Genomic DNA, 14913 nt, shown 5'->3' on the forward strand with positions numbered 1-14913 from the left:
CGCCATCAGGCTTCTACAGTCACTCTGCCATCCAAGAGTTTTAGGGGCTGGTGGTACAACATGTTCACTGTCAACTGCCCTAGCAAACAGGGACCCCTGATGGCTAGTTAATTCCTCACTTTAGTTTTTGTCACAGGGTGAGACAAGTCTAGCTATGCTGGCCAGCCAGGCTGACCTTGAATCTGATTTTCCTGCCTCAGCCTTCCGGGAGACAGGACTACAGGAGTAAGCTATCATGCTTGGCTCGGGTTTTTTTTTTTTTACACAAAAGAAAAAGATGTGATGGTTATTAAAAGCTACAGGTAATGCACCTAAGTGAGCTATCCTTTCGGTTTTTAGGTGGCAATTAGAAGCAACTGCTCTGTCTTTGAATGCTCTGCTGCTCCCTAGCTTTCACTTCAATCAGGACTTTACTTCCTTAAGATCTTTTACAACAAACAGGACTGACATGAATACACTTTGACTCCCACAGACCTTCCTCACTCATCTACTCCCCTGTAACAGAATGGAGTCACTTCGTCTATTTATTCATGGATGACTTCAAAAGAAAACAGTCTTGCAGGGAACTTTCACGGAAGGGAATGAGGCAATACAAGAGGAAACAGTGGTGCTCTCACCTTCCAGACTCTCGGCTCTCTCAGCTTTACTCACATCTTCAAATCCCTGCAGAGACCCCAGGTCTCTGTCCAGTCTCTCTTTATCCACAGCTACGGAGTCCCGGGAGCTGCCGTCCAGGTCTCTCTCATGCTCACTCTCCAATTTGGCGTCACTGCGTTTCACAGATTCTGACTGAGAGGCCTCGAAAGTTCTATCTCGGTCTCTGTCCTTGTCCACGGGGTCAGCAGTCAGTCTCTCTCTCTCTCTGTCCAAGTCTCTCCTTTTGTCTCGCTCTCTCTCCCGTTCCCGCAGTCGGTCTCGAGTTCGTGGCCACTCTTTGTCAGCTTCGCGGTCCCATTCCCTCTGCCTTGGGTCTCTGCGGTCCCTCTCCCGCTGCTCCCGTTCGTGCTCATACCTATCTCGCTCTTGAAGTCTGTCTCGACTGTCAAATGACCCAGACCGTGAGTGGACCTGCCGATCAGACTCAGGGGAGCTTCTTCTTGAGCTGTGGCTTCTGGAATCCTGGCGATCTAGTGAGTATGCACATGAAAGTCAGCGCAAGAAACAAACTTATAACTTCTCTACTTTCTACAGTTTTTAATGTTCTGTTGACATACTCCGTGTCTCTAGAGTCTGTAATCCCATACATCCAAACTCTCAACTGAAGTGCTAAACTAAGTTTCACAAGCGCCCTTGTCTATTTCGCTACAAACCAAAGCATCAAAACCCGAACGCAGAGTCCAGGCACTAACACAGCCGACTCTCTGGTCTTCCATCTCCTCGCTATCTTAGTTTCTATGGACTACAGGTAGCTCTGGCTGCAGGAGGGGGAAAGAGTTAACATACAGAAGCTCCAACAGGAAACACATCACGAAGGTCCTGCACATGCTTCTTCACAGAAGCGGTACTAAAGTGGCAGCAGACCAGATTTTCATGAAATGGTAAAGCCTCTGTTCTGCTTTGAACTTGCACGCAATTTCAGGCAGTATGTACAATACCCAATTTGGCACTGCTTTGGAGTTATAATTTGGATCCAACACACTAGCAAAAAAACAATAACTGGATCACAACTCAACTTCATTACCTGAAGAAGTACTTCGACTGGGTTCTCCACGCTTTAACTGATCAATCCTCGATTTTCTTTCTCCCGTGATTTCCAGGCTTTTTGTTTTTTCTCTGTCTCTGGAGCCACTATGCAGCACTCTCTTTCGACTACTCTGGTCATCCCCACTACGATGGGCAGAATCATTAGATGGGGAGCGCAGGCGACCAGAGGTGTGGCTACGGTGACTCCGATTGCTTCCGAGGCTGCTGCTCCTCTTCTGATCCACCAGCCTGCGATGTGGTGTATCTTCTAGAGTCACATGACATGCCTCTACTTTCTCCACTCCACGTGTCCTGTGGCATTTTCTGTGTGAGTCTTCACTGGCACTGGCTGTGACAGCGGAGCTGGAAGTGAGGGCAGAGGCGGTGGCAGCCGTAGCAGAGGAGGCAAGAGCAGTGGCTGCAGTACCGGCCGCAGCCACAGGGGGCGGAGGAGGGAGAAGAGAAGACGGCGGGGACGGGGTGCTGCCAGGAGTGGCCGCTGCCGCGGTGTGCTCAGCTTCCATGCCCTCTGTGCGGTCAGGCACGTCCTCATCCGACCAGTCACTAAAGGCTGTCTCTTCTTTCTTCAGCGGGTCCTCCTCGAGCATGCCGTCCTTGTCGGTGCAAATGTCAATCAGTTCCTCCTTGATGGCCAGAGGGGGCGTGCGTGGGCCTCTCTTCTTGCTCTGCGGCGCCATCTCTTCATCAGAGACATCAGAGTCCCCTTTGGATCTTTTACGCTTCTTCTCAATGTTTTTCTTCTTCTGTCCTTTTTTTGGGGAAAACACTTGAGCATCTTCAGATGTCTCAAGGTTGCCCCTCTCTAGTCCAACATCATCTTCCTTTTTCTTCTTAATAGGTTTCTTTGGAGCTTTTGCTTTTTTCTTTTCATCGTGGGCTCGATCAGGTCCATCGCGGTCGCGGTCGCGGTCACGGTCGCGGTCTTCAGGCTGGCGGTGGCTAGTCAGGTCTTGTGCACGTGCTCTGGAGCTGTCCATGCTGTCTGCCTGCTCCCTTTGCCTATCGCTAGAAGAAATCTTCTCTTTGAGTTCCTGCTCTTCATAGCGCCTTGAGCTCTCTTTTCTTTCTGCTTTCCGATCCTCCTCTTTCCATCTACCCTGCCTGTCTTCTGTGAGGTGAGATGGGCTGAGGGAACGAGAGTCTTGTGGCCGTACAACCTGGCTTAAGAGTCTATGCTTTTCATCTACACAAAAATAAAAGCAGTCACATCCCCATTAGGTCAGTAAACAGAACATCACATTTAACTACAAACTCACTTTTCATTTCAAAACCTTCAAAATGGCAATAAAGATAAAAATACATCTCTAACAACCCAAATTAGGAAAAGATAGTGGCCTTGTGTAAAACAGGATTCCTAACACACCTTACTCACACAAGAAAACACTTAGTAGCAGAGAAAAGGGGCATTTTTCAAAAGCTGGGTTCATCAGCTGCGATGGAAGAGGATGGCTCATGGCTACAATGCGCATGCGCAGACAGAAAACGGACTACTCACTTTTGTCATCCCCGCTGTGGTAGGTGTCACTGTCGGGAGAATGCTCCCTCCGGCGCTTGGGAGACTGTCGGGGGCTGGGACTCCCTTCATTTCTATAGCGTTTCCTAAATTTGGACAAACACGAGTTAAAAGTTCCACATGGAAAAAGACTTCTGTACTCTGCTCGTTACCAGCTCTTGTCACTGTGAGCAGAAGTGTCATTGCAGGAAAGCAATGCAGTCAGAGCTGTATGCACAAAGGGCATGTGGGGATTTATTCAAATTTCTTCTACTTCGTTTGCTAAAACGTAAAACCGAGTTAAAATCCACAGGGACATTTCTCTGATCATACACATGAAACACTAGAGGGATACCTGCCAGATCTACATACTACAAGCTGATAATATACAGCAGAAAAATCAATACAATAATGTATTCTATAATACAACTCGTCAATTTTATATGCCTCATGCAGAGAAGAGGGGTAAGAAAAATCTAGAAATATTTTGGAAGTTCAAAAGCTATGACAGACTGAGAGCCACATTACCTCCATGCAACCTAAGTAAGTTCTTTGAGGTCCCCAAATCTTAGTTCTCTCATCTGAAATTTGGAGAAAAAGCAAAAGCCCTTCTCCTGAGAATAAAGCGAGTTAAATTAGTTACAAAAGTCCAGTACCATGTGCACATGTGGGTACACTATATAAACCCCTTGTCTACAGACAAATGAATTACTTGCTTAATGACAAATCAAAAGATAATTCATATACTTACTGTATTTGTTTTTGTAACTAAACTTTGAGTAGGAGCTTAAACACCTTGGTTAAATTACTGGTGTTTTCTCACATGCTCATAAACTGACTTTTTTCCCACTAAATTCTAAATTTTTAAGAGTTAACACTGTTTCTAGATACCAGGGTCAAAGGCTGAGGAAGAAGAACAGCTCCTTACACAGATGAGTGAACATGTAGGGCAGCCCCAGGAATAGTATGACAACACACAGGACCCAACCCATGGATTCATTGTGTAAAGCTTTGTCTCCAAGGGTTGGCCTGTTTCTATACTGTTTAAATCTGGGTAGGCTCAGACTTGGTATACACAAGAATAAGGACTACAAGCCACACTGTATGAACACAGAGAGGATGGGGGCTTTGGGGTCACAGTCTGGACTACTGTAGGCTAAAGGGTCATGTGGAGGAGAAATAAGATGCTGGGATTGCTGGACCTGTGATGAATGCACTTTGGGTCAACTGCAGACCCACAGCAAGCAGTGCTGAGGGTCACCCGCAGAAGACAGGCTGCTGAGCCCAGGTCAAACGGCTCATCTACAGAATCTCTTAACTGCTCACTTCTGTGATAAACTGCTAACACAGCAAGGGGCAGAATTTACAACCCAAGAGAAACCATTTAAATTACTTCTAAGAAAATCTGAAATTAGAATAATAAAACAAATACTATGGTAATTCAGCAAACCTACATAAAACAATGTTTTTGTTTTTAAAGTTCTAGGTAAGTTCAGAGCATTGAGATGAGAAAGCAATGAAAAGATGAAATTATTAGTCTCACTTAACTATTTTTGGTTACATGTAACATCATTCCTAACTTTCTAGGTTCAACTTTTGAGTTGGTTAGATATGAAAAAAAAAAAAATCAGAAAAAGTTGCTATTGTAAGACAGTAGATACATCAAATAATATTAGTCAAAGCATGAAACCATATGAAAGATGCCTACAGTGTCTGAAGACTGCATTTATTCTTCTTAACGTGGAGAGGGAGAACAAAAATAGACAAATATGAAAAACTATAACCCTGGGGCCCATCAACAGCACTCAGAACTATTTTTCTAGACAACTACAAACATTTTAAACACCAAATAAATATATGACGCATATATACACGCATGCATACATACACACACGCAGTGACTTTGAGGTACAGGAAGTGGAGCTGAGCAGAACACTGAAGTCCCGCCCTCCTTACTTGGACTTCCTGTCCTCATGGCTGTCCCTGAGGTTCCGGTCCTCTCGGATGTCCTCGCGCTTCTCCCTGCGGTCATCGCGGCCCTTGTCTTTGTCTTCCCATTCTCTTTGCCGCTCTCGTTCTTTCTCTCTTTCTCTTGCCCTTTCTCGCTCCCGCTCTCTTTCTCTCTCGCGCTCCCGTTCTCGTTCCCTCTCTCTCTCTTCTCTCTCCCGCTCCCGTTCTTTTTCCCTCTCCCGTTCCCTCTCTCTTTCTCGCTCCCGATCATGGTCACGATCTCTCTGATCTCTCTCTCGTTCTCGTTCCCTCTCCCTCTCTCTCTCCCTCTCTTTCTCTCTCTCTCTCTCCCGCTCTCTGGCTCGCTCTCTTTCTAGTTCTCTTTCTCTTTCTTTTTCTCGCTCCCGATCTCGTTCGCGCTCTCTCTCCCGCTCCCTTTCTCGCTCTCGGTCCCTGTCTCTGTCTCTGACCCGTTCATCTCTTCTCTCATCCACTCTGTCTACTCTCCGCTCCTCTCTTCTTTCCTCACGCTCAAGCTCCTCACTCCTTCCCTGATGTCGAATAGGTGAGCTTGGTCTTTGATCTACAATAAAAATCAAGTTGGTCAGTGATTGATTTGTCAGATAACTTACAGGTAAGTCTTAAATTTTCTGTCAGGTCACAGGAACAACAAATTATAGATCAGGTTCTGAACTAACTTTTCACTTAATCATTGCAACCTTTAAACACTACTTTCTTCAACATGATGTTCACTTGCCCTCTAGCAACCCTGCTTTCTGCTTCCCACCAACCCCACCCTGTACTGCTCCATCTCTGCGTTCCCTCTGCATGCTCCTACCCTGTCTGCAGCCCACTCCTTCAACCCGACTTCCTGCCATCTCCACCCTTCACCTCTTATCTTCTCTGTCCCCTCAGCAGGACCTGAGAACACTGGTGGCAAAGGATAGGGGCAGCAGGAGGTGTAGAACATAGGAGCTGGAGGAAAAGAATTTCCCTTGTAAGTCACACCTAATTTTGGCCCCAAATATACTCACACCAAAGTACAGCTATCAAGTGAGAAAATAAAGAACAAACCAATGTTTAAAACTTGCGGCTGCAATATTAATTTCTAATAAGCTATATTAGGGGTACTGGTGCCTCTAAACCTTAAAGTAATCAAATTACAAAATTCCATTTATTGATGTATTTAAAATGATTGTCTCATTGCCTCTTACATATTTCTCTTCCCCCAGTCTTCACACAAACCCTATAAACAGAGAAACTGAATACATGCTGCTCAAATGCCTGGCTGAACAGGAAACTAGTCTGGGATCAAAACTGTGCCCTAGGGCACGGCACACACAGGCTCTTCTCTAAAGAGACAGACCCTTTTAACAGCAAACACTGTGACATAATCTAGGACACTGTCATCTAGGAGACTATGTTCATGCTCTGTGTCTATGACACGGCAATCTAGGAGATTACTTTCATGCTATATAATAGTGTCTACTGGCTGCTTAATCAATAAACCATGCTACAGTATGTTCAACAGGCTGGCAACTAGAATGTCTATTAAGTAGTTAGTTTTAGAATATATAGAGTATTATAGAAACTTGAATTTGTCTTATCCCTGTTTGGGGGAAAAAAAAAAAGTCAAAAAATAAGATTTGTCTACATTTATTCCGTAAGAGTTTCTGGGTCCTGCCGGGCGGTGGTGGCTCACGCCTTTAATCCCAGCACTCGGGAGGCAGAGGCAGGCGGATCTCTGTGAGTTCGAGGCCAGCCTGGGCTATAGAGTGAGTTCCAGGAAAGGCGCAAAGCTACACAGAGAAACCCTGTCTCGAAAAACCAACAACAACAAAAAAGAGTTTCTAGGTCCATTTCAAAAGTTCATAGACTTTTAAAGCTCAAACACAATGAAATCTTACTGAGTCTTTACTGTTCTTTCTGTAAAATCTTAGCAACTCTGGCATGGAAGTGATTCTGGTAATTTTGCCAGAGTTACTCAGAAATAGCAGAACCAAAAGTCTGCTTTTCTCACTCCTTTTTGCTTTTGCTGAAATCTATTACAACTTTAAAAAATGGATCTATGCCGGGCGGTGGTGGCGCACGCCTTTAGTCCCAGCACTCAGGAGGCAGAGACAGGAGGATCTCTGTGAGTTCGAGGCCAGCCTGGTCTACAAAGTGAGTTCCAGGAAAGGCGCAAAACTACAGAGAAACCCTGTCTCGGAAAAAGAAAAAAAAAATGAATCTACTGTATCACAGCTTTTTTTCCAACAGACCCATGTTTAGGGGCAGTTTCCGGTTTGTGATCATAAACAAAATCAGTGTTAAGAGATAACCGGAAGAACAACAACAACGAAACACCCAGTGCGGCGGTTTCCCAGTAGTTCCTATCCGTGACGTGACCGTGGATGCAGCAGCACCAAAAGCCGGAGTGTCTGACACATGAAACCTTTAGGATCCCAGCTGAAACTTCCTATCTTAAAGAAAAATACAAATGTTCTACCAAGTGCCACAGCGCCGTGCCAAACTGCCATCCTTCTGTTCTCTCCCTTCATGTTTCCCACTCCCATTCCACACAAGCACACTGATTTCATCCCAACATTTCTTTCTTTTCCAGCCCCCAGCTCTACAGTTGCTACCTAGTGCAGAACTCGTTCAGCTCTTCTCAGATGACGATATCAACGGTCTAAGTGGTCAGTATCTGCCTTCAGTTCCTGACCAGATGCATACGTTTCTCTTGAAAACTCAGACCCACGTGCTTAAAAAGAAGTTACTTGTAGCCAGGAAAAAGCAATGAAATCTGACCATCCAGTCTGGTTTAGAGGCTGTTTATGGCTTATAGCCCCTATTTAGTCTTTTCCTCCAGCTGCTCTGCTACCAATCACAGGAGCCCACACTGCAGCCCTATAACTTAATGCTTGCTACTTGGGAGCAGATGAGTCTCTTCAGGCCTGTATGTCTATTTATGCCACCAATACCAAGTCCACACTTTCCCATTGCTTCCAGCAAGCTCACACAATCTCTAGGCTAATGCAGACAATACCTCTTTGCTTAAGGGGGCTTTCTTGACATTCCACAGGATTGTTACTTTGCCTGACAGAACTTTACATAGTCCTGGCAATCACCGCATCTCAGCTGTCTGTGTATGCCCTACTCAGACTGTGAAAGTGAGAACAAGTTATGTCTGAGCATACATCCACCCTCAGCCTCCCTCCATCTTCCCCCTGCTCAGCATACTAGAGCCATACCAGTTTTCTTTTATACTCGGACATGGTAGAGTAGTTATTTCCCATCTCAGGGATTTGTACCTATTCTTTATTCTCAGTAGAATCTGTTTATCATTTTGCAAAGCTGGGTGCTTCTCTTGCCTCTACACCTCTACTTAAATATCTTTCCTTGATGTTTAATAAACACTCCAAGGTAAGTAGATGGTATCACAGAGACTCTGTTCTGCATCTAATCCTTATGTACTTTCTAATAATCCTGCTTCAAACTGATGTAAAGATCATCTAACAGATCATCAGGAAACTTCTATTTCAGATGTAGAAAAGAAATTAGCTGCATCGAGTACAGATTCTCAGGACAGAATACAAACATGTCTTTCTGAATAATCCTCAGCCATATGACCCCCCCCCCCACCTCAATTCTCTCTCTCCCCCCCCCTTCCTTCCACCCCCCCCCTTAGCTGATCTCTGACACTCTGAAAAAGGACTGACAACAGCTAATTATTGAGTAGCCAGGACCTTTGGCTACAGGGGTTTAACTGGTAATGGCAGACAATAATTCACAAGCAATAGGGCAACCCAAGTTCTTCAGATCTGTTGATTAGGTGCTGGTAGCTATTTACATAATCACTCCTGCACCACACAAAATATGAATAGCTTCAAATATGTAACCAAGTATAGATCCCAAACTCCATTTCATGTTAAAAGTAGCTGGATACTCATTTAAAGAGCACTAAAGGATACATGGCTATGGGACAAACCTCGTTCTCGGTTGTCACGACGGTCTCTTTCTCCATGCCTTCTCTCAAAGGAAGAATCCCTTGCTTGATCTCGAGTGTCCCTTTCAGGGTATCTGTCTCTTTCAGGATAGCTACTTCGAGTTTCCCAGCTGTCATGGTAGTTGCTGCTACTACTGTGGCTATCCATTTGGGAACTTCTTGTGCCTCGACTTCCTACACAAAGGATGTTCAAAAATATTTAACAGACACATTTTATGCAACAAGATAATCAGTCACAATCTTTCCTCAAAATAGTATAAAGTTTTAAATTTTTTTAAATTCTAAAATGTTATATACACTGTCGAGGAAACAAAACAAAACAACAACAAAGACACTATGTGGGCCAGAGAACCCAAGCTGTCCAAGGACTGACTACATCACAGTAAGGTAAGCCATAGTTTAGCCTATCTATAAGGAAGTCATCGGACGGGAACATACAGCTAGAAGACTGACTTAAACTAACTTCCAAAACAGTAAAAAACAAAAACAAAAACAAAAAAACCTACTTCATATTTAATAGAGATACAGCATGAAAAACTGGAAAAAATGGGGATATATATTATTGCTTTAATTGTATGTTTATTGTGAAAATATTCCAATATAGAACCAAGGTAATTTGACAACATGAGATGGTATCTGAGCTTTCTTAAAAGACATGGAAAGTAGGCATGGTTGAAGAAGCCTATAACCCCAGCCCCTGTGATGAAGAGGCAGGAGGAACAGAAGATCAAAGCCAGGCTACAGTGAGATCCAAGTCCCAAAACAAAACAAAAATCCAACAAAGAAAGATGTGGAAAAAAAAAATGTTCATTGTTCATAGTAATCTAACCCTAATAGTCACCAAACTGGAAGGTACCCGAACTTCTCTCAGCAGTGAAGGTTAAACAAATGATGTAAATCTACCATACAATAACACTTGGCCAGAAGAAAGACAAGACTGGCAACAAACTGGATGTACCCCAGGATTATTGTGCTAAGTGAAAAAAACCAGTGTCAAAACGCATACAGCAAGATTTCATTTAAAAACATTCATGAAACAAGAGACCCGTTAGAGGTTACAGGAGTCTAGGATGGGAAAGGAATGGGTGTGGTTACAAAGGAGCAACACAAGGGAATCTTTCAATGGTATAATGATTAACCTGATTAGAAGGCAGTATGACTACTCATTTGACAGTATGTACACACTCACATATGCACACAGGCTTTGTGGCTGTGTTAATTTCTTCTTTTGATGCTGTGTTAAGATGTTAACATTGGCAAAGCCAGTACACAGAAGCTTCCCTTTCATTTCTTTTTAATATCCTTTGAATCCTTAATTCCTTCACATTAGATTTTTATTATTTTCTTTCTTTCTGTCTCTCTCTCTCTCTCTCTCTCTCTCTCTCTCCTCTCTCTCTCTCTCTCTCTCTCTCTCTCTCTCTCTCTCTCTCTCTCTCTTTTCTTTCTTTATGTTTTTTGAAGCAGGGTTTTTCTGTGTAGCCCTGGCTACACAGGAAAAACCTGGAACTCACTCTGTAGACCAGGCTGACCTCAAACTTACAGAGACCTATCTGCCTCTGCCTCCCAAGTGCTAGGATTAAAGGCATGTACTACCACACCCCAGCTGTGATTTTTAAAATTTAAATATGCATAAAATCTTAATGGGAAAGGTATAAATTGATATGCTAAATGTTTTAAATAAAAATTCAACAGCTTTTCATGAAATTGCAATTTTTTTTCTAATATTTACATGAAAAAGTAAAGGATGAAGAAAAGCCTAGAGGCTGGGCATGTCTATACTTCCAATACTGGAGAAAGAGGGGCAAGGAAGACCTCAAGTTCACGGCAAACCTAGGTTATATATCAAGACCAAAACAAACAAACCAACAAAGAAACAGAAAATTTCCTAAAACAATAGCCAAGACCACTACAAAGAAGCCAAAAGACCTTCACACTTAAATGTGAATTACCCAACAGGGATAGAGCGGCAAGCCAGCGGGAGGCCCAAGAGATGGGAGTCTGCAGTGCTTGGAAAGAGGTTAGAGGAGTGGATGAGGAGGGAGGCCAAACTAACTAAATCTCAGTGGTTTGCAGTCAAAAATATTTCACAGATATTTGGATTACGAAAATGAGACACGATGGTTTGAAACAGTATAAATAATGAATACATAAATCAATTATTTTGACAATTTTGAAAATACATCATTTTAACTCTCCTTGAATAATCATTCGATCCCCTCACACCAGTTTATTAGAAATTACCTTCTTGTGATTCTGTTGTAGCTATTTTCACAGTATTCTACATTAGTCAGTACAGTGGGCATGACACACCCAACTCTACTTAAGTTAGTAATTAGGTTTTTCTACTCAAGTTAGCAATTCCAATATGAAATTCAACTGATTGCAAATTACTCTCACAAAATACTAACAATAAATGTAGGTAATAATGCATTTAGAAAAAAAAAAACCTTAGATATTTAATGCTTTCTATGTGAATATTCAAGATACAGTTCATTAACATGCCAAAAACCTTACCCTTTTCAGGCAATTCTGGCCCTCTTCCCCTACTTCTGCCCATCCGGTCATTTCTAATTTCACTCCGAGACTCATTTCTAGAGTCATTCCTTAGCTCAACCCGAGAACTCTCCTCTCTCAGGTGGTTTCTGCTATAACTGCGGGCTTCTTCCTGGTATGCATCCTCCTTCCGATGACCATCCCGACCATCTCGAGCATCCCGGGCATCTCGAGCATCCCGGGCATCCCGAGCATCCCGAACTTCCCGAACATCTCGAACATCCCGAACATCTCGAACATCCCGAACATCCCGAACATCTCGAACATCCCGAACATCCCGAACATCTCGAACATCTCGAACATCCCGAGCTTCACGGTCTCTGTAGTCATGCACATCCCGAGCTGATCGGGAATCTCTGGGGTCACGGCTCTCCTTGGTGTCTCTGCCATAGTCCCTCATCTCTCTGGAGTCCCGGATATCCCTGGAGTCTCTCAGTTCCCTGCGGTCTCTAGTATCTCTCCGGTCCCGGCTGTCTCGAGGTTCTCTGTCATCCCTGTGGTCGTGTTCTGACTCTCGGTCTTCTCTGGTGTCCTTTTCTCTATCCCTTTTGCCTCGAGTTTCTGTAACATTTAGGAAACAACTCTAATTCTGTTTACAGTTTCAGGGAACTAGATGATACATTTCACACACAGCTTTTAAGATTTTATTACAAAAAGAGATTCATGTTTTTAAACAGAGAAATAGAGAATAAGGGTAAGTGACAAAATTAAGCCTGTAAAATTAAGTGACAAAATTAATCTTGGTGATGGGGAGGTAAAGACAAGAGGACCCCTGGGGCTGTCTGGCTTACTCAGTGAGCTGAGGTTCATCCAGAGAGGGTCTCAAAAATTAGGTGGAGAATAATAGGGGAGGACACCAACAGACGCACACTCCGGCCTCCCCATGATACATGTACACCTAACCCACACACATGCACACACAGCACAATATAGAAAGAGATGAGAGCTATTACTCTATACAGCATCCAGTCTCAACTGGTAGAGCACATCTGCCTCAACTTAACTTCCAGGGATCCAGAAAGGAAAATTTTTTTATGGGGTGCTGGGGAGTCAAGTCTAGGACTCAGACATGGGAAGAGCTCCACCACTGGGCTGCACTCCCAAGCCTTCTTACTTCATTCTGATTCCATCTAGAAATTCCAGCCGTTAACTGCACCGACCTTCTGGGAGCTTCCCCTGACCTCCTTTATCACACCTTCCTGCGCTTCTAAACTCGATCAATTATCTGCGGCTTTCCTTCCTTCCATCTTCCTTGGAGTTGCCTGTCTACGTTCTGTGGTGCCGGGGATTCAACCTTATGGTCTCAAAAATACTAGGCAAGTGCTCTGCCACTAACCAAGTCCCCAGTTCACTTGTCTCCTTGTTCTAAAAAAAAAAAAATTAGGAAGTAGAGAAACATCAACACTCAGATGTCCAAAAGTACTCATTAAAACGGCGCAGGAGGCACCAATTTACATACCTCTAAGTGCCTACGTGTGCATACTTAATACTTTACAATTCTCCGAGTTTAAGCATTGGCTATTGACCCAGTCTGCATGTCACAGAAGACTCAATACAACACAATCCTCTTCTGTTTCTTATGTAATGATGAATATGGACGTGCAATTTTAAAATAAAGTACAAGAACTCTGAAAAACAAAAAGCTCAAATACAGAGTATACCTTCCCTCCTTTCGTGACGCCGATCATGTGACTGTGAAGTCCGTTCATGATCATGCCTCCCTTTCTCTCGCAATGGAGAGCGATGCCTTGGAGGACTTTGCTTTCTCTGAGGAGAAGACAGACAATGTGTTGGATAAGGAGAGGCAGAACGTCGTAAAGAAGGAGTTAAAGTCCGCTGGTAGGATGGGGAAGGCGTTCTTTTCCGACGAGGAGAAGGAGAATGTCTCTGAATAGACGATCCTGACTGGGAAGAGGATGAATGATGTCTAGAAGACAGAGGAGAATGGTGCTGTCCTGGGGAAGAAGACCTAGGAGGAACAACAAGAAACCTGTTTAAGAGTTTCAATTCCAGCCAAGGAAAGTCCTTAAAAATAAGATGGGATATAAAGTTAAAGCTGGAAGTATAGATAAGAACGCAGGGTACATTTCAATTCACAATGCTCTAAAATTACAAGGGCATTACCTTTTAAAGATGTAAGTGATTTATGAGTAAGTGCAAACAAAAGCTCTAGGAGAAATCTCCGAGATGAAATGGAACAGTCACTTTAAACCAGACTAATCCCTAACAGAGTTCTAAGTATGTATAGTCTTTAAACCCACAAGTGTAACAGGACACAAGACCATTACAGAAGAGCACAGCCAGTCAAAATGCACAGTTGTGGAGCCCAGGCCCAAGATACATCTACAACACAAGCCCTGCACATAAAGCTCAGGGATCACTGCAGGAGTAGGAAGAGTGTAAGAGCCAGAGGATCAGAGTCTCTGTGAGACTCCATCTCCTAGAAATGGCAGAAGCTACACCCACTAAGTCTCACCAACAGGACTGTCTAAACATAATCGAACAAGTTGACACCAAGACACATGCTGACATGGACAGAGGTGAGCTCACGAGGCCTCAAACCTAGACAAAGAACTACAAACAACGAACAAATACTCGAAGCAGGAGAAACAGTCTTCCCTAAGAGCACATCAACTGGTCATCCAATACCAAAAGGTCAGCCCTGAAAATACACATACAAGTAACATTATACAGACTGAGAAGGTTGTATTTATGTAGTTAAGAACACACATGTACACCAAAGGAAAGAAGGCCATGAATTTGAAAAAGAGTAAGGAAAAGTACATGGGAGGGTTTAGAGAAAGGGATAGGGAGAAATGATGTAATTATATTATGATTCCCCCAAATAGAAAGTATTTAAAAATAAAAGAAATGAAGAATGACTGCGACTGAATTCAGTTCTTAATCTGTTTCTGGGATACACTGAAAACTGACTCAAGAGGTCTTCTCCAGGTCCTCTTGGGCTTAGGTTCTCGTGATATGGCTAAGTGCACCAAGAAGGTAGGGATCATTAGGAAATATAGGACCCACTATGGTGCCTCCCTCCAGAAAATGGTGAAGAAAACTGAAATCAGCTAGCATGCCAAGTACACGTGCTCCTTCTGTGGCAAGACCAAGATGAAGAGACAAGTAGCTGGCATTTGGCACTGTGGTTCCTGCATGAAAACAGTGGCTGGTGGGGCCACGGCAACACAGCCAAGTCTGCAATCAGAAGATTGATGGAATT

The 14913-nt window shown here is 43.6% G+C and overlaps 1 protein-coding gene across 7 annotated transcripts in view; it reads right to left on the reverse strand.

Moving 5' to 3' along the window:
• Zc3h13 (zinc finger CCCH-type containing 13) overlaps nt 1-14913 on the reverse strand; it is a 69985-nt gene that overhangs the window by 13545 nt on the left and 41527 nt on the right. For all 7 annotated transcript variants that reach the window (XM_052732730.1, XM_052732731.1, XM_052732735.1 and 4 more), the window contains 7 exons: nt 13349-13656; nt 11649-12248; nt 9117-9308; nt 5153-5729; nt 3200-3303; nt 1682-2887; nt 618-1127 (listed from right to left, as the gene is read on the reverse strand). In XM_052732730.1, coding sequence (XP_052588690.1) covers nt 618-1127; nt 1682-2887; nt 3200-3303; nt 5153-5729; nt 9117-9308; nt 11649-12248; nt 13349-13656 — 3497 coding nt within the window. The remainder of the gene's footprint in view (nt 1-617; nt 1128-1681; nt 2888-3199; nt 3304-5152; nt 5730-9116; nt 9309-11648; nt 12249-13348; nt 13657-14913) is intronic.

The sequence above is a fragment of the Peromyscus californicus genome, unplaced genomic scaffold (genome assembly GCF_007827085.1).
Source record: "Peromyscus californicus insignis strain IS unplaced genomic scaffold, ASM782708v3 Scaffold_12__1_contigs__length_115047231, whole genome shotgun sequence".
NCBI classification, from domain to species: Eukaryota; Metazoa; Chordata; class Mammalia; order Rodentia; family Cricetidae; genus Peromyscus; species Peromyscus californicus.